A 25,527-nucleotide genomic window follows, 5' to 3' on the forward strand; every position below is an offset into this window, starting at 1 on the left:
TGTTTCTTTTCGACTGTTTAACCAGACCACCACTTGGACTTTAGCTGAGTTTGGGAGGAGGTTGGGTTTGTCTTTTCACGGCCATCAGGATCCTCCTCGGAAGATCCTATCTTTACTTTGGACTACCATCACACAGACTCCCTACGACTAGAGGAAGGTGGCTCACATCCATCTCCCCCCAGCCCGTTACTTTCTTTGTCTTCTCGGAGGGACGATCTTTGGCCGAAAGAAGCCTAACAACGTTAACAACATTGAGTTGTCTATTTTAGGGGGCTATTTGAACATTGATAGCGCATACCCCTTAGTTCTTAACATTGCATACTTGACAGCTCAACATTTTAACGTTGTCGGGCAGAAGAGGATGGGCACGATTTCCTATGGAGGGATAGCCTCCTTTATTGCCCGTTCCCTCTTCACTGACTTCCCCCGTAGCCGGACATATGTAAATAGGGATACGTACTTAGATATTAACGCCATGCAAGCGATGTTTTGGTTAGCTAAGGATCAGCGGACTTGGAAGATATGTGGTTCCGAGTCCGTGACGCTACCTTTTCCCGACCTACCCCGTATTTTACATTTGACCACTGTGTTGGGTAGGTTACCTCCACCTTTACCTTCCTACCACCTTTCACTTGCTCCTTCCACTTCTTCCGCTTCTAAGAAGCGGAAGCGACCTGAGCCTGAAGAGGGGTCCACATCGACTCAGGCTAGGCAGACATCCACGTCCACGCCCACGCCTACACAGACCCCTATCCCTACTCCTTCTGTTCCACAACCGGTTCTGCCAGCTAACTTTGTTCCTCCTCCCCCCTTTGAGGCGCCTGAGGTCATGGACCAAGGGCGTTGTGATGGTTTGTTTCTTGATATGTGCAGGAGAGTGGCTCGTATGGAGCAGGACCAGGCACTTGCCTTATTTCCTCTATACGAGTACCACATGCGGAGAAGACGTCCCGTTCCAGATGGCTGGCAACACCCTTCCTTCTACCGGTACCCGTAGGAGGGGTACCCACAGCCAGAGAGCGAGGGGGACATAGCTGAGCAGGAGGAGAGAGCTAGAGCTGGCGAGAGGAGGAGGAGACGGGAGCACGAGCGTGATCCCGACTTCACGGCGATTGATGAGGAGGAGGAGGCTGGCGAGTAGCTACTGGTCTACTCACTTCCCCAGTTTTCTGGCTAGTTTAGGGAAGTTCGCTTGTTTCGTGAGTATTTATGCTTTATTTATTTTTCATCTCCTTTATTTATTTATTCATTCATTCATTTATTGGCTGTAATTTTCCCGTTCCCCCGTCTATATACTGCTGGTGTCTGCTGGAGGACAACGAGGGCGTTGTCCGTTTTGGTTTGAGGAGGGTATTGCATCCTTTGAGTCTGCATTTTCATTTGTTTTTGCATTCACGTTTCTTTTTCTGCTTGCATTGTTTTTAATTTCAAAGAATGAAAATCACAAAAATAATAGAAAATTTCAAAAATTCAAAAAATATCACGTTTATTTTTGCATATAGGTCGAGTCGGAAGGGTAGATTTCTGTGATGATATTACACTGTAACTTGTCATTTCACTTAAGCCTTGCATCGGATTGGCATTTTATTAGCTTTGTTGTGCGCATGGTCTACGAGTTAATGTCAAAAATACAACTGAACATATAGACTTACCTTAAAAATTGGCAAACTACTTTAAAATTTCTAAGTTATTAGAGTCGTATAACTGATGTCATTTATGACCAGTTCATGTAGGAATTGAGAGTAGTATACTCCTTGCATAACATGTTCATCAATTTGAACATTTATGAAATTCGATTGCTTTTTGCTTGCATACATTCGGGTTTGTGGTCGGTGTCACATGCAGGGAGGTGCTTGTAATTTTTTCCCTTTCTTCTATTTTCACCCATTTAGCTCCACATTAGCCAAACTTACCCTTTTGACCCATTAACTACACCCAAATTAAGCCTCCTTGTCGAGCTAGTTTAGTGTATTTTTGTGGTATATTTTCCATTGATGCAAGTTGGTTCGTTCTATTTCGTATGGAGTTGGTAGAAAAGAAAAACAAAAGAAGGATATGTTTGGATTGAAAGAAAAAAAGGTTGTGAAAAATGAAAAAAAAAAATGTGGGCAGAAAAATGAAAAAAGCATTAGAAAAAAAAAAGAAAAAGAAAAGGAATAGACCGTGTAAAAAAACGGAAGTTTGTGACGGTCTTATTCCTATGCATTATTTATATCTTTTCGAGTAGTAGTATTGTTGGTTAGTGAGTTAGGTGCCAGAGAAGGGCCCTTGTGTTTAATTTCATAATCGTCTGAGAATCGGATTTGCTTAGCATGGTATTGTTTAGGTGCTAGCTTGGCGCATTACCTCCACTTTATCCATAATTGTTTTGTCTTTTCTTACCCGTTGCCTCACTTTCCCATAACTTTTGTAAGCCCTCGGCTGTGACACACACTATTTGGTTGGAATGTATGTATTGTGATTATAATTGTCTCTCATTTTTGTTGCAAACATGTTTATGTGGATCGTAGTTTAGGTGAGTGTCTGTTTTCTCTTCTTCTCTTACACTTATACACTTACCCTTTGCTTCATGAGAGAAGAGTGACCCGTGAGAGTCCAATTTTAAAGGTCTTGCAAGGTTGACAGTTCAACTTATTTATAGACATCAGACAACTCGTTTGCGCTTGACTATTGTAGCTATAAGTGTTAGTTTTTGTTTGCATTAAATGGTTTAAGTGGACAACTTATAGCTAGCTCTGAGTTTTCTTATCCGTTCCATTAGTTTGCATTTAGTTTACTCGAGGACGAGTAAAGGTTCGGTTTGGGGAGATTTGATGCGTGCAATTTATATAGTCTTTTTAGCCTCTTATTGCACGCATTTCAACGTCATTCTACAGTTTTATATTGCACAATGCCCCGAATAGGCTACTTTGGTTTGTTTTGTCTCATTTGCAGGAATAGACCTCAAAGTGGTGAAATCATGCCTTATTCGTCCCTCCTAGCATGCATTTAAGGAGATAGGAGACTTAGAGCGGATTGTCGTACAACGGGACGCGCGAAGGAGATCCTTAGAAGCTAACCAAACGAAGTCCAGGCTGTTTTCAGTGGCTAACTGCTCGATCGAATACTTTCTTGGTCGATCGAGTGGTTTTGACGGTTCAAAGTGTTCGATCGAGACCCTGCTGAACTCGATCGAAGTGGGCTGAATTGGAAGATCTCAATCGAAGCCTATATCTGTTCGATCGAGAGGATTTGCTGAAGAGTTACTCGATCGAGAGGTTTCAAATGCCTCGATCAAGTGACTATGCTTATTTAGACGGGATTTTATTCCGTGATTAGTTATTGTTTTAGTTAATAATCTCTTCCCTATATAAGGAAGACGTCATTAGGTTAAAATACAACATTACACTACGCTTAATTGCTCTTTTTCTCTTAATCACTGCTGGAACTTTCTCTCTTGCGTTGTTTTGCCTCTTAATTCCAGATCAAAACTTTGTAATCCTTCTTTACTCCTTAACCTTAATTTAATTCTTTGTTTGCTCTTAATCTTTGTTCTCTCATCTTTGTTTTATTTTTCTTATTAGTAATTTATGCTTCATCTTTATTATTCATCTATCATGTCTTTCTTTAGTATATTCAATGTTGTTATTCTTTATGTCATTAATAGCATGGGTAGCTAAATTATCTTATGTTAGGATTAGGGGAGCCATGGTATGAGCAGTAGACTACCCTAATGAGGACAGAAGTTAAGTTAGTTGTATTCTAGGGTGGATAGCGGACCGGAAGGACCTTTCCCTTACCCTTCTCACATTAGATCGTCTGAACTATTTATGACTGAGTTAGTAAACTTCCATGGGAAACAGAATTCCTAGCATACTTCTCTTTATCTAATTATATACTTTGCTCATCCTTGCTTTTACTGTTCTTTTCTCTTATTCTCTTGCCTTAACCACTTTTAGTTTAGAAATCAATTTAAAACCCCCATTTGTTATCGTACAGACTTAGATTAGCAGATAGATATAATAGCCTCCCTGTGGAGATCGACCCTACTTCCGCTAACTTCTGTTAGTAGTCTTAGGCATTTATTTTTGGTACTAAAATGACGGTTTCAATACCTTGCTTTCTGTTTTCATCGTACATGCGTTACTCGAATGTTATTACTAAGAGAACACCGTTATAGTTCATGTTTTTTTTTAATATATTTGTTTTTCACTGGTACAGAGACAAAAGGTCAAAACAATGGAACAAATTAAGAAGACACTTTCAGACACCAAAAATAAGCTTAAAGAAATAACAAGGCATACGGATGCCTTGTTTAAAAAGGTTTTGACGTTTCATACTAAGGTTCAAGAACTTGAAAAATGTGCACAATTGCAACACTGCTAAACCAACCCTAAACCCTAAACCCTTTTCCTTAGTTAAAGTTAGTTCATAATCAAACATATAGTAACAGTGTGACTCTAAATCATGAATGGGAATAAAAGAGGGGAAAGACGCTTCTAAAATGGGACGAAAAAGGGTTTAGGGTTGGATTAGGCGTCACCGCTTCCCGGAGCCGCCTAATCCAGCCCTAAACCCTTTTCCTTAGTCAAAGGTCGTTCGTAGTGTAAAAACCAAAGACTAAATCCTATGGAGGGACGGGTGATACCCTGTCGTGTGGAGGGATTAAAAGAAGGGAAACACGCTTCTAAAACGGGGCAGAAAAGGGTTTAGTGCAAAAACCCAAGACTAAACCCTAGGAAGGGATGGGTGATACCCTGTCGTGGGAAGGGATTAAAAGAAAGGAAAGACGCTTCCAAAATGGGACGGAAAATGGTTTAGGGTTGGATTAGGCGTCACCACTTCGCGGAGCAGCCTAATCCAACCCTAAACCATTTTCCTTAGTCAAAGCTAGTTCATAATCAAATATATAGTAACACTGTGACTCTAAAACATGGATGGGATGAAAAGATGGGAAAGACGCTTCTAAAACGGGACGAAAAAGGTCGTTCGTAGTGTAAAAACCCAAGCCTAAACCCTAGGAAGGGACGGGTGATACCCTGTAGTGGGGAGGGATTAAAAGAGGGGAAAGACGCTTTTAAAACGGGACAGAAAAGGGTTTAGGGTTGGATTAGGCGTCACTGCTTCGCGGAGCCGCCTAATCTAACCCTAAACCCTTTTCCTTAGACAAGTTGTAATAGTAACACTGTTACTATTAGCATAGATAAGAATTATTAATTTAAAAGGTATTAATACTAGAGAAAGAAGTTAGATGGATAAAACCCAAGTACTATAGCTGAAATATCAAGTTCCCATGTTAATTTCTTGAATGAAAATCAATATTTCATCATCACAAACTGAATACTTTTTCAGCATTTTTTGAATGTTAGTGTCACAGCAACATAATATCCTACTACTTCTTGGTATGACATGTAACTGTTATAGCATGGCACTATCAGACGACTATTTTTTTTAAATGCTTTTACAACTGCTATATCAGCTATGCGAAGAGGGCATGTTCTCTTGTCGTGGTCAACTTTTTCTTTGTAGTATGCACATAGTCTCTTGGGCTTTGCTGCCTTTTCAATGGCTTGTGTTTTTACCGACGTCAATCTTTTTCCGCTCCCCTTGTTGTGTGCTTTAACCGGAGGCCGGATAGTGACTTCAGACGATGAGCTGCAACCCAAGAGCATCTCCATTTCTTGATCTTTTGTAAGTGGTTGAACAGATAACTTCTTCCGGAACTCAACTAGTAGGGATGCTAATTTGTCCATGTGAACTGTAGGCAAAGTTTTGAGAACTCCAACGGTTGCACTGAACTCTGCCCATAGCTTGCACAAATGGTTGTTATCAGACTGAGCCAAATTTGAATCCTCGATGACATTCCATTGGAATCAAGCCTGATAATGAAACAGAAAGTTACTGTTTTATATGGTAACAATGTTACTATCACAACATATTTGAGTAATATATTTTAAAGGGGAACAAAGGAGATGTGTCAGTAATAATGTTTTCAAATCAAACCTATTAGTTGCGCGAGAGTTCTTGGTCCAACGATCTAAAATGTACTTGCTTGGTATTTGCCGAATTCATTTGACCTTGTACACCCACACAATATGTCTGCAAAGTAACCCTATTCTTTCAAATAGTTTGTAAGCACATTGTGCAAGTGTGGTTGAAAGGTGGAACGTCGCCTTAAAAGTTCTGTTTGATTCAGCTTCCACAAAAATTAACCGCACATTTTCTTCCTTGTCAAAGTCAGTGACACCACATGATATAGCAGTCTTTACTTCCTCTTGGAACATCTTAAACACAACATGTGTGTATAAAATAATACCATTTCTAAATGTATCTTTGTGTCTAGGTTAGGTAATGAGTGGTCGTTGTCATAATCGTCGCAACTTTGTGTGTAGCGCTGCTGGTCCATAGCAGTTTGTAACCTAGTAATAATGTGACAAGGGCACCACAACAAATGAATAATGTAACAATGATACGGTAATGGTGTTACTGTAGCATAATCTGTGTACAGAGATTGTAACCAAAGGAACAGAGATGTTTACCTCATCCAAAATTCAACTAGTGTACCAAAGTGATTCTCATACCGCTTGAAAAACGAATTTGCACTTTCGGATCACTGTATTGTTCTTAATATGCAGCCCATGGGAAGGTCACGATGGTAGGCAGAAATCCAATGGTTTCGGTCAGTGAACGTTGTAGATAACCAGTCATTATCTTTGAGCTGAAAATCTGAAATAAATTTCTGCCACTTCTCTTCAAACTCAAACGGTTCCAAATCAGAGTCCTAAACGACGGCTTTGAAGCGAGAAAGAAAGTCGGTGTCTTTGCAGAGTGCTGAAACCACTTTGTCTGTGATCTTTTGCGTTATATGCCACATGCAATAACGATGCCGAGCTTGCTTGAAGACAGAGGGGAAGGCCTTTTTTATACCAGGGCATTGATCCGTGGTAAGGAATTGGGGCTCCTTTTGACCCATAGCATTCAAGAAATGCTAAAAGGTCCATTTGAACGACTCTTCATCTTCGTGTGACAGTAAATATGTAGCGAAAAACACCGACTTTCTGTGGTGATTAACACCCGTGAATGGTGTAAAAACCATATCATACTTATTTGTGCCATAGGTGGGGTCAAAGCTCACAGCATCTCCAAAGAATGAGTAGTTTCTAATTAATTTGGAATCAGCCCAAAAAACCCTCGTGAGACAGTTACACGCGACAACATCATAGGCAAAGTAAAACCGGGTTTGGGTGGCTTTGAGCTTTTCAAGACGATCAAGGAAAATGTCGGCATCTCTTTCCCCTATATAACACTTGATATCTCTTTGGAAGTTTTTAAAGTTAACCAATGTAGCACCTATATTTTCATACCCATATACAAGTTCCTTAACCTGCCTGAAAGTCTTCCCAGCCCCGATGTTCAACTTGGAATTGTCCAATATAAGCTATTTGTGAAACATGTCAAGCGATCTCGAAATCTTTTCGAGATATCGATTACAAACAGAGGTGAGATGATGGTTATGAAACTCAGAAATGTCATTAATTATAGCAGGTCCCTCAAGCCCATTAAGAAGGGCAAATCTAACGTAAGCACTTCAGCCAATTCTTGTGATTTTAACTCGCCTTTTAACGTTTCAACTGTGGAAGAGCTGTCACCATTATTATGCTTAGGGACAGGACTGTAACGCAGTTTCTGTTTATTTCCCCTAAACCCTTGACGATTGCAAACTATAAATTTTTGGTGTGCTATACCACCTCGAAGTTTTTTGGTAGTGTACTTCCTGGGAGTAAAACCACATGCGCGTGCGTAAACCCCGTAGAATTTAATTCCTGCCTCAAGTGAGCTGAAAACTGTACAAATTGTAGGTCTGAACTTGCTCTCAACTACACGAATCCACCGCTCGCTTCCATTTGGTGTATGAGACAAAACAAGCTGATTATTTGGTTGAGCATTGGAGTGATGTTGTACGATTGGCATAGAATGGACTGGATTGACAATTCTAGACTCTGTAATATGAAAGGGAAAGAGGAGTATTATTGATATAAATAGACGAGCATGACTGCAAAGGGAAGTAATGTTACAGCAACACTGTTACTGTCACAATATTAGTGCCCAAGAATTGACAGCAGAATAGAAATATGGCCTCGATTAACAGTAATAGACTCTGCACTTTTAAAGTGGGAATAACACTATTATTCAGCTAAAACTTCATCAAAATAAGGTAGTGACAGAATTATATAGTAACACTGTTCCACAATGATTTCAAGTTGAGTGCTAATAGCAAGTGTTAATGTTATATAATGCAATTACAGTAACAAGTGATGAATATGTAACGTACGCTAATTTAATCCACAGAATTACTACAGTTTTCATGAAAGCAAATAAAGGTTTGAATGTGACTATGTCAGAACTCTGTTTTTTTTTTTTTTTTGAAAAACAAGCAGAACACATAAAATCTAAATCCTTCTAAATTGATTGACCTAAGATTCAGCTGAAGTCTAAAAATTAATGTGAAATAGAAGACAAATTACAGGTCAGAGAAGCTCGCATGAGAAAATGAAAATCATAATTGCAATTAATTTGTATACCTACATCAATTCAATCCAAACATTACATACGAACAAGCAAAAAAGCTAGATCTGGTGCGAATAAGCAAAAAAGCGTAATCTCGAGTTTAAATAACAGAATTCAACACTATGTCGCATGATTGTTAATGATAAGTGAAACGTAATAGTAGCTATAAAAAGTATCGACAGAAACCGCATTGCGAAATCAATTTAACATCAATGAAACATGAAATCGAAGAACGAAAAACCTAAAAAGCAAATGATTCATGAAATTACCTGCGCGCATGTTGTTCTCTGTAGAATCAGAATCCATAACACACTACTACAAAATGAATCTCTTGCAACATCATCAATGTGTTGCAAAATGTCTTAATAATGTTGCCATAGGGTTTAGGCAACACTTTTAAGAGTGCTGCTTAAAGTCTCGTTGCAATAGCCCAATGCAACACTTTGAGCAACACTTTCTTATCAAAAGCAACACTTTTTGAAAGTGTTGCACCTAATTTTTTTATGCAACACTTTTTTTCAAGAGCTAATGCAGCACTTTTAAGAATGAGAAGCAACATTTTTATGCTAAGAAGCAACACTTTAAACGTGTAGAAGCAACACAGTCTTTCTTTTGTCAAAGAAGAATTTGCAACACTTCCAAGATGTAATGCAACAATTCTCCAACTACAATGAGTGAACCTTATTTTCACGTCATTTTGTTTTTGGCTTTGCGAAAGTTAAAATTAAATAATGCAAATAAAGCAGATACAACCATAACTTGATAAATCATATCTTTATTAGAAATTAGTTCACAAAATACGTATGTTTGTTACATCGCGTAATAGTACTTCAAAAATACATCTCAAATATGTTAAAAAATAAAAGTTAACATTATTGTTTCGCGCCCCCAACCTCGCGTATGTGACAATTACGAATCTTTAATCTTCTCTTCACTTGCATTCTGTGACAATTACGAATCTATACTCTTCTCTTCACTTGCATTCTGTGACTTTAAACCTATGAATCTATTATAGATGACACCGCAAAACAACAAATTTTAAATTATATCTTATTTATGTGAATATAATCAAATAACAAAGAAAAAACATTCAATTCGTAAAAAAGAAAAAATGCATACCTGTAGAATTGATGTGGTAAAGATGGAGGTGGGAGAGCGAGAGAGTAAAAATGCATTGTGTCATACATCACCTAGAAACAAAGGTGATGAAAATAAAAATTCAATCTCGGCCTCCAACAACAATCAAGCTAATAACTTGAATCAAACACATCGCGAGAACATAAAGAACATCAAAAGGCTATGAGGAGAGAAAAACAAGTTCGTCTTCCCCATTACTTGATAAATCCGACAATATAATACTATTACTTGTTATCATCATAATTCATCAACCGTAAATCACATGAGAGGAAAAAACAATAGTAAGAATCCAACAAGAAAATACAAAATAGTATGCAATTCTCAATCACTTAAGTAAAATACACGTACACTATAACCTAACAAGTTACACTAATGTAACGCACCAATACCATTAAAATAGAAGAGTTTGAAATAGAAGAGCTAATCGAGTGCCATTAATTCAGAATGACCATAACAAACAACTCTTGGCATTTGTATAACAGCATATGCGTTTTCTCACTTAACTTGGATACTTATATTAGCAGGTTGCTTACATATATGTATGGCCTATATAATCATATCAATAGGAGTCACAAATCTTCATCTTGGACAAGAAGGGAGTTGGTAGGAACAAAATGGTTCTTGAAAACTCAGATAACAAAACACAATATGATTAAGGCCAAGAAGGGTAAAGAAGGCTAATTATCTCATTAGTTGAGGGTTGAGCATCAGAAACAATAGATGACTAAACAAAAGTTGATATTGTGTAAGATCATCCCATGGTAAACATAATTATCATGACAACATCAAATGAGCTAGATTATAAAAATAATCGACACTTTCTATAAATAAATAATCACTCATGACTGGTGCTTAAGAACATTTTAGGAACATTAAGATTATAATAGCAGTGAACACCATCTAAGTATTCATCAATATTACAAGAACTCCAACAATGAGATAAGGTATGCATCTCAAATTCTACTTGTTCAAAATGCAACATTTACACAAAGTGTTGCGTCGAAAGTGTTGCAATAGGCTTATTTTGTAGTAGTGACAGCAACAAAAAAGCCAAAAACAAGCAAAAAGGAATTGTATGAGCGGACTGAATTCGAAAAGAAATTGAAAATCAAAATTAGGTTGATTGAATTGAACGATATGACACAAAGTTGATTGAATTGTTGAATAGGAATTGATTCGTGAATTTGCAGGATTTTTGTTTACGTAAGAACGAAGAAAGGAAACAGGGAAATTAGTAGAGAGAGGAAGAGAGTGAATGAAGAGAGAGAAATTTAACGCGGGATTATGACTGTCATTGCTTAATAACGTAAGTTATATACTTGGTTCTAAATTTAATCTCATCCGCCAATTTAATCACAAATCTAATGGTGGATAATCGCGGGACGGACTCACCTAAGATACCTAGACTCACCGGATGCAGTTTATATATATATATATAGTGAGCATTCGGTGAGTCCAACATCTTAGGTGAGTCCGTCCCGTGAATAAGAACCATTGGATCAAAAGATCCAACAGCTCTCATTGAGCCACGTCGTCGCGAATAATTTGTCGAACCAATAAAAGCAAAGTTACAGCTCATCAAGTCTCATAATAATCATAATATTTCTCTCTCTAAAAACCTACCCTCTCCCTCTCTAAACATTAGTTGAAAAAAGAAAAGCAAACGTTCGTCAAATCTTTCAACAACTCTCTCTCTCTCTCAAACAAACAAAAAAACCTCCAAAAACAACTGACATCTTCAATAAATCTTCAAAAACTGAACTCAAGATCTTCAGGTTGTTCAATCGTGAGTCTATTACTTCCGTTTCAAACATAATAAAGAGGTACAAATCGACGATCTTTACCTTTTTTTATATAATTTATTTTTTTGTCGTGATTGATTTTATCACATATTTTTAAACTGTTAATTTGCATGTTTTGTTATTGATTTTGGATGATAAGAAGAAACTGACAGTTGATTTTTGTATTTCTTCATATTTTAGTTTTCCCTAAAAAATTAGGGTTTGTGATTTGTTGAAACTAAGTAATTAGTGTACGTTTTTTATTTGGCTCGCTAATGATTTGCGCATGTTTTAATGTTTTAGTAATCATTAAAAAAATTAGAGATACTGATTTGTAGAATTTGAATAATTACTACTCGTTTTTGTTTTTCGCCCTATTGAAATTTGTGTTTCTTCATTATTACCTTTCGCTTAAAAAACTAGGGTTAATGATTTATAGAAAGTGAGTAACTAATGCTCATTTTGTTTTGCTCAGTGTTGAAATCTGCGTTTCTTCATGTTCTACTATTCGTAAAAAAACTAGGGTTACTGATTTGTTGAAACTGAGTAACTCTGAGGATTAAATTAGCTTTCGTAAAATACTCGACACCTGTTACTGTAATATCGTTACAGTAACATTATTACTACATGACAGAACTGAACTTGATATACTGTTACAACATCGTATATTTGATGTTGTGTAGTTTTTCCAATTAAATTTGATGGTTTAACATTTTCAAAAACTCACAAATGATGTTACTGTAATATTGTTACTGTAAAATATAACGAATGATTGACCCACCGCCTTTCGTATATGTTTTAGTTAGTAATGGCCGAATGTTTTGTCTTGAATTTCAGAATATTTGAAGAAGAAGGTTTGGGAAATCAAGTAAGATAAAAAAGGTGCGCAAGGAGACAGTACATACAAAAAGAAGGGAGACACTGCCTAATCAGTCATGAAGATAGGCGTGAAGAAGGCAGCGTTATTGAAGTTGAAATGTTACTTGAGACTGTTAATAACATTGTAGTCAGATTTTGATGTGTGAATATGATGTATACTTCTTGTAAACATTTCACATTGCTACTGTGTGGTATTATAAATCATTTAAGCATATAAGGATCAGCTGGACTGGTCTGCTTTCACTTGATTTTTATTGTTGAAATAATTAAAGTTGGAACTTTTAACATTATTTTCGTGCTACTTTGATGAATCAATGCTGTTACAGTAACATCATTTTGGTATCATTGTTACTTTTTGAGTAATGACGTTACAGTAATACCGTTACTTCAAAAAAACGAAATAATCCTTACATTTACATTTTAGAACTACTTTATACACCCTCGTTTATTGTAAACAAACTAAATTAATATTGTAACATTGTTGCCAGGTTATTTTAACGAATCACTTGTTATAGTTACATTGTTACACAAATATTGATCCGCCTTTGAAAAATTAATTAATGAAACGATGATGTTACATTAACTCTATATTACAGTAACACTGTATTACTCTGATGAATGACTAATGTTACAGTAACACTATTACTATAACGCGGAAGAACAAGGATTGGTTGTATCAAAAATATGAGGAACGCATACAATAAACAACATTAGACTATAAATATGCATGGTCTGTTTGAAAAGTTGACTATACATTCTTAAACTAACTAAATAGGCTATATGAGATTCGAACACATACCTTTGTACAAGCTTTGCACATTGCTCTCCCATTTGAGCTAATAGCCTTTAAACTAACGACTCAAACTTTCAAATGAAATGAATAACAATAAAGGTATCCTCCTCCTACAAGCTTAAACTTTACATTGATATAATAATACTCATTATTCATACGGAGTTCAACTCTTTTTCATATGGCGTAGATGCAAACATTGAACCCACAAAACATACATCTCTAATGTTTGTCAATAATAAATAATAACATTATAATGAAACAATTTCATCAAAAGAAGGTGCTAAATTAACATAATACAATTATAAAGATATTAGAATACAGTTTCCCTATTACAGATACAGTTTCCCTATTACTGCAATAGTGTTACAGTAACGCTGTTACAGTAAGGCTATGTGTCGAGTATTTTGTGAACGCTAATTCAATCGTCACAATTAATTACCCCAATTTTCATGAAATAAAGTCCAGATATGAATTTCACAATATCATAACCCTAATTTTTTGACAAACACTAAGAACACATATAATACACAGTAGGTAATAACAAACAAGTCCATGTGATCTGTACTGCTTAATGTAAATAAGAGACAAAATCACAGCGTAAAAAAAGATCGCAAAGGAATCGCATAATAATGCAATTAATTAACATCACACGACTAATAAACTGGAAGATTGGACTACAAATTGCAAGATCTGAAATCAATTGAAGATATTAACATCGCAGGACTAATAAACATAAAATCGTCAAACGAAAAAAAAAATCTCAAAAGTAAAGGAGTAATGAATTACATACCTGATTACATATAATTAATTGAATTCAATTGAGCGTGTTCATTAAATGCGCGAGCAATTCGTGTAATATCATTGAAGGTTTCTAGCAAAATCGATTGTGAATGTTAGATTGAATTTGCGATTGTTGATTTGCTGATGAAATTATGCGAAATCGTAAAAAGAGGAAAAAGGTGAGATAGAAGAGATCTGGTTTAGAGAGAGAAACTGATTGTGAATTATGAGGAGGGGGAGCGTATAATCTCAGCCGTTGATTTGTGTTAGATTTAATGGTTGAGATTCACGGGACGGACTCACCTAAGATACCTAGACTCACCGGATCTTTGTTTCTATATATATATATATATATATATATATATATATATATATATATATATATATATATATATATATATATATATATATATATATATATATATATATAGGATCATGTGCGAACCTAAAGTTCGGTGCGAACTTACGAACTGACTTTAAACACCTCACATATCATGCGCTAAAGTTTATGCGATAACCTGTAAGGCTGTAATCAATTTAAAACTCTTCACGCACCTCTCTGACACACACAGTGACTCTAGCACTCAACTAATCTTCTCAATCTCTTTCTCTCTCATTCCTACCTACAACCTCTGTTCGCTTGTGCCAGACTTTTTGTTCAAGTCGGAAACCTCTGACAACGCCGACGCCGCTACTCCACACTCTCCATCTTTCTCTTCTCTATCTTCTCTTTGGCAACTGTAAAAGCGTTGTCGTGTGTGGACGCGGGCCCATGGGGGTCGCTCGGGAAAACGAGCAAGCTTTGCATTTGTGGAGTCGCCACCAATTTATGGTGGAAAATTGGAAACCGTTCGAATACCTCATGCCATGTCAAGACACAAAGTAGTGACATGAACTCGTTACCCTTAGCATTCTATGTCTAGAATGACTCTCGTGGATGCCAATGAACAAGGATGTTCATAGAGATCTGGAGTAAGGGGTGAGGGTACGTATTAGGAAGCTCTTTTGATCGAACACCTAATCCCGCCCACCTCGATAGCGGCCTCTACTAATGATTAGAGAAGTTATTCATACTCGATATGCTGTCGGTTATATGCATGCAATGCAACATCCAACAAATTAATCCTAACATATGAGAATTAACTAAGTCGGTAGACACGTAATTTAACATGCATTAATGTCGAGGTAGAAATTTAGGTTGATTGCATGTGAGAGCATACAAGCAATATGATAAAGAAATAAATACAATCATTGAAAATTGCAATAATTACAACGGGTTAATTGATCTACGTCGAAAATACACTTAAAACGGATGGTTTTAGAACAGAAAGGGAAAAATAAAATAGGAATTATAAGACGAACAGATTAAAGGTGATAATACGGTTAATAGTTAATTAATACGTAAGCTAATAACTAATTCAATGCAACAACGGAAGTTCAGGGTAGAATTCAACCCAGAACAGGCGCAAAAGTGTTGCGTCCTTTGGAAGAGGCGCAGTGCTAACTGCGTCTGTTCCTGAGGTGAACTCTGGCTGTGAAGCCGGAATTGCATATCGTTAATGTTCATTGGTGAATTTAATGCTTGATTACGATATTTGACTCGGATAGAAGTGGATTAATATATTATTTACATGTGAATTGGTCATAAAAACAATAAAAGACGGGATAAAACTAATTAGGACAAATTAATTATAAGATTAATTACAAGGTTAATTACAAATTAATAAACTAGTTAGGTTATTAATGCTAAACTATTGATGATGATGACGATAATTAACAGATATACAAAATATGAATTTCAGAGACTTGATATTGATGAATCGAATCTCTAAAACCCGGATTTGATTTAATGACGAAACCCCGCAAATATGAGTTATGAGGGATTTAAGTCGGGAATTAAAAGATGATAAATTAATAATGATATTATATGCTGAAATTATCATACGAATGAAATAAGAACAAACAAAGAAGAAGCAAAAACAAACAGACGAATTAAACAAAAGACGAAGGAAGAAGAAGTAAAGCAGGAACTGCGGCATCCTCAGGAAGAGGCGCAGCAGGTACTGCGTCCCTTCGAAGAGGTGCAGCAGTTTCTGCGTCCCTTCTCGACATCTGTCTCCCGTTAATCCGTAAAAAAGGGTTTGAATAAAGGTTTTGTAAATCGGTTTTGAATATATTTTCGACGTAAATTTTACAAAAATGATTACAAAAATAAAGTACAATAATAAAAAATGAGATTTACACCCTCAGGCTTACATGTTTGACGAAACGAGATTAACTAAGTTAACGTTTAATGATGCTCGACTCGAATGTACGATGAAAGTGCCCCCTAAGAGGAACTTAAACAAAGTTGATGAAGTTGATTGATGTGGAGTTGGTCAAATTGGTCGGTCATGCAAAACGAGGCTGGTACTTAGAAGGATCCGAGCTTACGTGGTCGAAAGTTCAAGCACGTAGACGCCAAAAAGCAAGAGCGTGGTCTTAGAATGCAAAGGGAGAAGAGAAGGGCGGACACTCGCGTGAGAAATATGAGGAACGATGCTCCCTATTTATAATAATCACACGAAGGAATTAGGGTTTCGGTAAAACTTTGGAAGTAAATCTCGAAAAGATCTTAAAATACGCAGAAAGGAGCTGGGGAAGAGGCGCAGCAACCACTGCGTCTCTTGGAAGAGGTGCAGCACCTGCTGCGTCCTTTCCCCAAGGGATTCCTCCTGCGGAAGAAAGATTTTCCGCGTTTCTATTATGGAATTCCGGTTGATCTTAATTTCCTTATTATATAAATCATAATTTCGTGATATAATTTACCAAAAGATTAAAAGATTGAAAATATGGAATAGAAATATCCGAAACATTCAAGAATATTCTGACTCGGTATTTTAAACGGTTATTAGTAAATGAAGACGGTTTTTGACCCGGACTCCAAATGTACTCTAATTACTGTCAAAACGACCGTAATGGCGCGTAGATGACAACCATGGGGTAGACACAAGTATTTGAGCTATCACTTGAAGATAAACTTACGAACTGTCATAAATAGTTCTGTGTACCAAATATGCGGCCCAATCATCACCGGGTGGCTTGCGGGAGGTGCAGAAATGAGGTATCTACAGAGCCCCCACTTTGACTGAGGCTTGGACAAGGCAAAAGTCAAAAGTATAGCCATCAGGTCAATCAAAGATTACAACCTGACGACTATGGCGACGCGAAGCGGCTCAAGGGGTCTGAGCCAAGGACCTGTCGTCGGGAACATTTTAGAGTCTGTCGACTTCCGGGGAGGGTCGTTTAAACTCTATTAGACTACGTAAGGAGGCTCGCCAGCCATAAGAAGAGACCATACCTGAAATTCCTTGAGACTCCTTACTCTGTCGAACTCCAAGGGGAAACGAAACGTAAGATTGAAGGATTGAAGGGGGCAGCAGGACGTCAGTAGGAACTGCTGGGAGAAATCTGCTTGGGTCGGTCTTCAAACAAACTTGAGATTGATGTTGAACTCCACGTGTTGAGAGGGACAATTGGTTGTCTTGAACTCTCGCTGTGGGATTGTTAGGGACAAAAATCGCCTTTTTGTCAAACCCGACGTGGATATCACTCATTGGTAGAAAGCAATTAAGTCGGATTGATGATGTGGCAAAATGAAGGCCATAAGATCAAGTGAAGAAAACACAATTGTGTTAGTAGCCCACGTGCAAAAAGGGAGAGATTGGGCCTTGACTATTTCAACAACTAATACCTATTTTCATGGCAACAACCCAAGATTCCAGAAGTAGAAGCAGGGGAGGAGTTCACAAAATTTAACCTAGCTCCAACAACTATAAAAGAGGGGATTATCTCACATTCAAGGGGGCATCCGAACATCAGCAAGTAAAACACAAGACTCATCAAAATTCCCGTCCTCACTTGGCATTAATTCACTAACAAAAACAAAGTCTTGTATTTCCTTACTTGCGCATTTTCTCTCGATTATAGTGCAAAGTTGGTGGGATTCCGACTCCCCCCGCGGTTGTTCCCACATCGGGTTTTCCGCGTCACCAAAAAGTTCCTTGTGTCATATTCTCAATTCGTTGCTCATTCGTTGATTATATTCGTCACAGTGAAACATTAATCGGGCGTAGAATAATCACTATCACTCACATAATTAAATTCGTAATCGGTAAATTTTTACCAAAACAGTTTGGAGCCCACCGTGGGGCATAGTGATCATTTTCTATAGCCAAATCTCGTAAAACCGAGCCAGCCGTCGCCATGTTCGGAACCAGCCAGAAACCTTCCAGCAGCCAGAGCATGTCAGCCCTGTCTCTTGGAGTAGGATCTGCTTCTGCATTCGCAGGATCAGTCAGTGCATCCCCAACGTCTAGGCAGATGACCCCGTCATCATGTCGCCCAGAACCATGCCTTTGCCTCCGCCTCTGAAGCCGCCGCAGATACCTAAGGCAACAGGCGCACCCAGCCAGTCCAGATCCAGGAGGGAGAGCAGCCCCAGCAGAGGTGAATCTTCACCCGGAGCCCCGACCCAGGAAGGATCAGGTGCAGAAGTTCTCAGAAGTAGAGGACCCCAATTGCTTGACCTGATGCAGGTGATGATTCAAGGGATTAATACTCTGCGTCAGGTCGTCGAGGATATGAGGAAAGACAACCAGAACCTGATTGCTTAGATCGTGACAGCAGTCCAGCCCAAACCAGCACCAGCATCTGCGGCTCTGAACCTGACCAGCGGTGGAGGATCGAGTCGGTCAATTCCATCAAACTATGCACCGGGCTAGACCTTGCAGGAGTAGCACCCAGCGAACCCATCGAGCCCAGAGGATTGGGATGCTTGTCATTTGACAATCCACCCAGTCTGCAGCAGACACCAGGTAATGTCTTGTTTAGCACTCCGTCAGGATCTAACCTTTCGCCCTTTTCAGGTACTCCCGCACACCAGATAACAGGATGACAATCTGGACCTGTCATCAACACAGCAGTTCCATCATACAGCGAGTTCACCAGTGGAGCCTGGATCGGATGTCCGCAGCAGACACCTGGATGGAAGCCATGATCTATAATCAGTACAACGCCAATGACAAGCCATCCAGCGTCTGGCTAATTTTCTGAAGGGCCCTGGTTAGGAGGTACACCTGTCGGTTCCTTCCCGCCTATTTTTAACCCTCTTGCAGGAGCAGGTAGTTCGCTGGAGCAGCAGTACCAGGAGCTGAGGGACCTGATGTACAGGATACCAGGCGTAGCGCGTCCATTAGAGAAAGCAGCACGAGACAGCTACGCAGACTCACCTTTCGTGGACGACATAGCCCTCATTGGCGTTCCTAAAGGATGTGTACGACCATCCATAACGCTCTACCACGTCAACCACTACAAACAGAAAATGATGGTGATAACCGCGACCGGGCCCTTAAATGAAGCTTGTATGAGGAAAGGATTCGGATAAACCTTGTCTGGAGTAGCCCTGCAGTGGTTCGTCGGCCTACCCAATAAGAGCATAGCCAACTTCGCCGACCTAGTTAATACGTTCAACCAGCAGTTCGCCAGCAGCAGAAAGCCTGAGAAACAGACCAGCGACCTCTACCGTATAGTGCAAGGGTTTGAAGAATCTACCCGTGATTACTTGAACAGGTGCAACAAGGAAAAGGTGTCAATCCCAAGGTGCGATATAGCAACCGCTATACAAGCCTTCCGCCGAGGACTGCACCAGAGCTCAGAGCTATATAAGGACCTGACCATGCATCCGTGCACCACCTTTAAGGAGTTACAATCGTAGGCGATTGCTGTCATGAGGCTGGAGGAAGACTCTGCACCCATAAGAGGCACTTACGATTCAGAACCAGTATCCAGAAAAGCCCTGGTAGAAAAGAAGAGCGAAAGGCCCAAACCCTACAGCAGGAACGTAAACAAAGTTTCTGGAAGTTCTGAAGGAAAGAGCGAAGCAGATCTGCCTCCAAAGGTAAGTGAGTATGGTTTTACCACTAATCTCGCAGGATTATTTAAAGCCTTACAGGAGCTGGGTCACAGAGTCGGATGGCCAAACCTCCAGCAGCAGAAAGGATACGTGCAAAAAATGTGAGTTCCACGGCAACAACACCCATGACACCGACAAATGCCATTCCCTCAGAAAGGAAGTCAAGTTCCATTATGATCAAGGAAACCTGGATCACCTCCTACCCAGGGGCACAACCAGAGTGAACTCATCAAATCAGGTTCTGCCATCTCCTCCTCCTTAATGCACTAGAACTATGAATGTTATTACGGATGGATCGGAGCTATGCGGACTGACATATTCAGCAGCAAAGAGGCATGCAACCAGAACTAAGGGGGACAAACCAGAAAATTCCTGCAAGATCAATCGCCGGAATCTGCCATCAGTCACCTTTGACGAAACAGATACTCAGTCTACTCCAGAATAGCACCACGACGCTCTAATCATCACGCTCCCCATAGGAAATTGCGAGGTGAGGAAGATCTTGGTGGATACCGGAAGCTCCGTCAACTTGATCATGCTAGAGATACTCAAAGGCATGGGATTCACCGTGAAAGATCTAGCAAAGAAGGCAGTTCCCTTGGTTGGTTTCAGTGGCGAAACAAAGCTTTCCCTAGGAGAAATCGTCATCCCAACCTATGTCGGAGGTGTAAACAAGCAGGTAAGATATCTGGTTATTGACGGACCCTCTACTTACAATGTGATCCTTGGCAGGCCCTGCATCCACGAGATGAAGGCAATACCCTCAACGTGCCACCAGTGTCTAAAGTTCCCAACGCCTTGGGGGGTGCAAGAGATACGTGGGGACCAAGAAGAAGCTAAGGATTGCTATAAAGTAGCTCTAAAGTCAACAACCAGCTCGCGTGCATAGCAATTACAGAGCCATCGCATCCACGACGAGTACATTGAGCACCAGCAGGCAGAACTAGACGAAGTCATCCTGGACGCGCTGCATCCAGAACGAACTGTGCTTATCGGATCAGAATGTACAGGTAACATTCGCGAAGAACTCGTTCAGTTGTTGAGAACTAACATGGATTATTTTGCTTGATCACATAATGATATGATAGGGATAGACCCAAGTGTGATAACTCACAAGCTAAGTGTGGATCCAAGCTATAAACCTGTGCAGCAGAAAAGAAGAAAGTTTGCTTCTGAAGGGAACCAGGTTATAAACCAGGAAGTAGATAACCTGCTTGCTGCAGGAAAGATTCGAGAAGTAAAATATCCAGAATGGTTATCTAACGTGGTGGTGGTCCCGAAGAGGAATGGCAAGTGGAGGGTCTGCATTGATTTCATGGATTTAAATAAAGCTTGCCCAAAAGACCCATTTCCACTTCCACACATAGACGCCATGGTGGATGCTACTGCAGGTCACGAGATGCTGACATTCCTAGATGCCTGGAGCGGATATAACCAGATAAAGATGCATCCCAGCGACCAAGAAAAGACAGCATTCAGATCCGAGCGAGGTATCTACTGCTATAATGTCATGCCTTTTGGACTGAAAAATGCAGGATCTACCTATTAGAGGCTGGTAAACATGATGTTTAAAGAGCAAATATGCCAAACTATGGAAGTATACATAGACGATATGGTCGTTAAATCGAAGATATCAAATGAAGCTGAATCCGGCAAAGTGTACCTTTGGAGTATCCAGTAGAAAATTTCTGGGGTACATGGTAACCCAGAGAGGGATAGAGGCCAGCACCGAACAAATCAAAGCAATTCTGCAGCTGGAGTCACCACAGAAGCCAAAAGACGTCTAGCGCCTGACTGGAAGAGTGGCAGCTCTAAACAGATTTATATCCAGATCCTCGGATAGATGTATGCTGTTTTACAATGTACTCAGAAAGAGCAAAAGGTTTGAATGGACAAAGGAGCATGAGAAAGCATTTCAGGAGATGAAACATTTTCTCAGCACCCCGCCACTCCTGTCGAAACCAGAGCCAGGAGAGCCACTATTCCTGTACCTGTCAGTCACAGAAACAACAATTAGTGCAGTACTAGTGCGAGAGCAGGAAGGATCACAGCACCCAGTATATTACGTCAGTAAGTCTCTGCTTCCAGCAGAGACCAGGTACACGTCACTAGAAAAACTTGTCCTTGCACTAATTACATCATCTTACAAATTGCATGTTGGAATATGTGTCCTCCGACAATAATGCGATCACAACTGTTCATCATGATGATCACATGTTTAAATCTCATTTTAAGAATACATGTGGGATGTAATATTTTACAGTCAACTGGTCCACACATATCGGTAATGATTGGCTGACTAGAGTTTGACATTACTGTCGTGCGACGGTGGTGATCAGTTGATCCCCTTAGGTCATATCTAAAGGGTGAGACTCTTAATTGATTATTTAATTGATCGTATGTCGATACGGGTTAATTAAATTGCTTAAAATTGACGGACGATTTTGTGAGTATAATTGACATGTCTTATTAGAATTCGATTAAATAAGATACGGTCTAAGTAATCAAATTGTTTTATTACTTAGATAAAATTATTGTTTACGAAACAATTGAAACTGAATGAATAATTTATTATAAATACAAGACGTTGTGATTTATAATTGATAAACCGTTTTGGTACAAGTAATTATGAATTACTAAGTCGATTTTGTACATGACGTAGTTTTATTAATACGTTGATTTTTAATATGTTAAAAATACATTACAATTACACATGACTTGTAACATGTGACAATTGACAAATGACAAATATAAAATGGACCTCCCATTTTATAAGTGCCGAAAAATGAAGGGAGTATTAGGTTTAAATTGTGTTAATTATTTTAAGTGGAGAACAAAATAATTAGCTACCTGTGGACATGGCCCACATGCGTATGCCCAGCCGATATGTGGACAATGGCAGCGGTCTTTTTTGAAAGCCACGCTCGGCGGCGTAAAGGTGCTTTCGACCGGATCATTTTAGATCGGTCGGTTTCATCTCGGTAAGGGTCTCGAAACGATTAGAGATGTTCGGAGTCGCCACCAAGCATTTGTGGGATGCATGGAACCCGTTCGAATTCCACTTTATACCTCGGTCAAATCGAAGCACAAAGCAGCGTTTGACATAGGTACTAAAGATAAGGAAATCGTCCCTCTTTAGCATCTTATCTCTAGAATGACTCTCAAACGCCCTGGATAAGGTCGTCAACTATCCAAAGTTTCTGAGTAAGAGGTGAAGGTACATATTGGGAAGCCCTTTAATCAGACACCCAATCCCGCCTGCGTTTAACGGCCTCTACTGATCGATCTTTGTTGGTTGAATGCAAAAGTTGATAAAACGGTTTAAATGCATGAATGCGCATCCAGTGATTTAAACCTAACATGTGAGAGCTTTCTAAGTCGGTTGATTTAATCCAAGTATCAAGTATAAGATTTCGAGTTGGATTAATGGTTGATTTGCATGCAAGACGGAGATTAAACATCCATTTACCGTATTAGGTTTAGGGTGCATAACATGATCCATTTGTTTTAGTAAGGCATTTTGCAAATATGGTTTTGAATAATCGAATAGTCATCTGATCCGTCCTATATCCGGGCTAACCGGAGTCGGGATCTTCTTAGACTAATGCTGGAAGGGAACAGGCCCTGTACCAGATGGCTATAAGAGGCGCGAGCCAGCCGGCGGTGTAAGGGGCCTCCCTCTGGTTTTGAAAATGAGAAATGGGGAGCCTGTTTAGGCACGGGTTAGCCCACGGTTTATGTGCCGTGTTCTGACCTTTTAGAAAACGTTATAAAACGTGTTGAAAATGGGTATTTGAACCCGGTTTGATTTGAAAGGGTCGTTTAGACCGCATTTGTTGATTTCAAGAACTAGACTCGAATAATCATCATTATTTGATAATATTCGGTGTCGGGTTCGGTTTGACAAACTTGACATGAATAGTTTTGAAAAATGATTATGGACTAATTGTTTTAAGTCCATTTGAATGTTATTAGTCGATACTCGTCATCGTACCCGGGTTAAAATCGGGCATGGTATGTAGAACCAAGGATGATTTTGTGTTGGTGACTAATATGTTTGTTTGGAAATGTAAAGAAATGAAATAAAAGGCTTTTAAATACCTTCTAAATGTCATTAACCAAATATTATCACCGAAACACGGATTTAACCGTCATGGTATGAAGAACCAAGGGTGAAAAATGCTTTATGGTTAAAACATGTGAAATGAAATAAAAAGGGTTCGAAAATACTTGAAACGGTGAAAACCGATTACAAATATGAAAAATGGATTAAGGGAAATGACGAGAACAAACACGGTTGATTTCTGGTCTGAATACCCCATTTAGGCGCGAGCCAGTTGGCGACCTAAGAGGCTTCTGCCTCAGACCAAAAATCAGTTTTGGCTCGTTTATTCCATGTTTTGGTTCATGTTATGCATGTTTTAGCATGTTAGAGTCATGAAACAAATGAAAACATAATAAAAGAGGATTTTTACACCCTCATACTTACATGTTTGGTTATGGCGAGTGGCCGACGTAAGTGTAACAACTCGTTTGATCGGAAAAAACTCGGTTTAAAACCGTTTTGGTAAGTAAAAGAGTGTTTTAAAAGTTTAGTGATGGTGTAGTGGTCGAAGTGGTCGGTCAAGTGATTTAATGCACGGTGACGGTACCAAACAATGTGTAAGGCTCGTGTTTACGATCGGTAGGTCGTAAATACGCGTCGGATTGTGACTTAAGAAGTCGAGTCGAGAATTTTAAGGGAGAAAAAAGGGGGCGGACACTCGCGTAAGTCTTAAATGGGTGGCATTTGAGGGGTATTTATAGGAGAATGAGTGGTTGTGTGAGTTTTGAGCGACGTGGCCACCTGGGCTGCTCAAAGAGGCGCGAGCCACGTCGCGGGTCTTCGAGCTGTGTTGTCGCTTTCACAACAAACGCAATCATGATTTGTTCTATCCTAGGATTTGTAGTCATATGTTTGGTACTTGACCATTCATAAATCCGGGAAATCTTAGTATAGAAGGCTTTGAGATATTTTGTTTTTGTGGTTGACTCGGTTTGACTCGTTGTTGGAGTCGGGATTTGAATTTTTGAGTCGGTTTTTGGTCCGGTGTCGGTTTTGACTCTAGTTAGTGTCATTGCGACCCCGTCGTCGTGCATTAAACACTCCAGGTATTTTTGAAATGTTTTATTTTTGAAATCATTTTAAGTTTTCTGACGTAAAGTTGTACACAAACTGTCGATCAAAGGCTGCGATTCCCAAAGCATGTTGTAGTCCGATAATCATCGGGTGTTTGTTGGAGTCTCAGCAGATACTGGGTATCTACAGAGCCCCCACTTTGACTGAGGCTTGGAGAGGGCGAAAGTCAAAGTAGAGCCCCCAGGTCAATCGAAGATTACAACCTGGAGACCCAAGCGACGTCGAGGCGGCTCGAAAGGATTCGGGCCACGGACCTGCCGTCGGGAAGGGCGACGCCAAGGTGACTCGAGGGTATGAGTCAAGGACCTATCGTCGGGAACATTTTAGAGTCTGTCGACTGTCCGTGCGGGTCGTTTAAAGTTCGTTAGACTACGTATAAAGGCTCGCCAGCCATAGGAAGGAGTCATACCTGAGCCATCTTCGGATATGTCCTTGCTTGTTCGCGGACAAAGGCTCGCCATCTATTGTGAGGAAATGT

At 39.4% G+C, this 25,527-nt stretch overlaps 2 protein-coding genes across 2 annotated transcripts; both read right to left on the reverse strand.

Annotated features, from left to right (window-relative positions):
- Positions 1–5,327: 5,327 nt before the first annotated feature.
- LOC141614115 (uncharacterized) lies at positions 5,328–6,263 on the reverse strand. The gene is made up of 2 exons (XM_074432869.1): positions 6,057–6,263; positions 5,328–5,831 (listed from the first exon to the last, which is right to left on the reverse strand). Exons 1-2 carry the CDS (start codon positions 6,261–6,263, stop codon positions 5,328–5,330), a joined length of 711 nt encoding a protein of 236 aa, XP_074288970.1.
- A 704-nt stretch (positions 6,264–6,967) lies between these two features.
- Positions 6,968–8,853, reverse strand: LOC141614116 (protein FAR1-RELATED SEQUENCE 5-like). Its single transcript, XM_074432871.1, has 3 exons — positions 8,817–8,853; positions 7,567–7,979; positions 6,968–7,417 (listed from the first exon to the last, which is right to left on the reverse strand). Exons 1-3 carry the CDS (start codon positions 8,851–8,853, stop codon positions 6,968–6,970), a joined length of 900 nt encoding a protein of 299 aa, XP_074288972.1.
- Between the last annotated feature and the right edge of the window lie 16,674 nt (positions 8,854–25,527).

Source organism: Silene latifolia, chromosome 11, assembly GCF_048544455.1.
Source record: "Silene latifolia isolate original U9 population chromosome 11, ASM4854445v1, whole genome shotgun sequence".
Taxonomy (NCBI): domain Eukaryota; kingdom Viridiplantae; phylum Streptophyta; class Magnoliopsida; order Caryophyllales; family Caryophyllaceae; genus Silene; species Silene latifolia.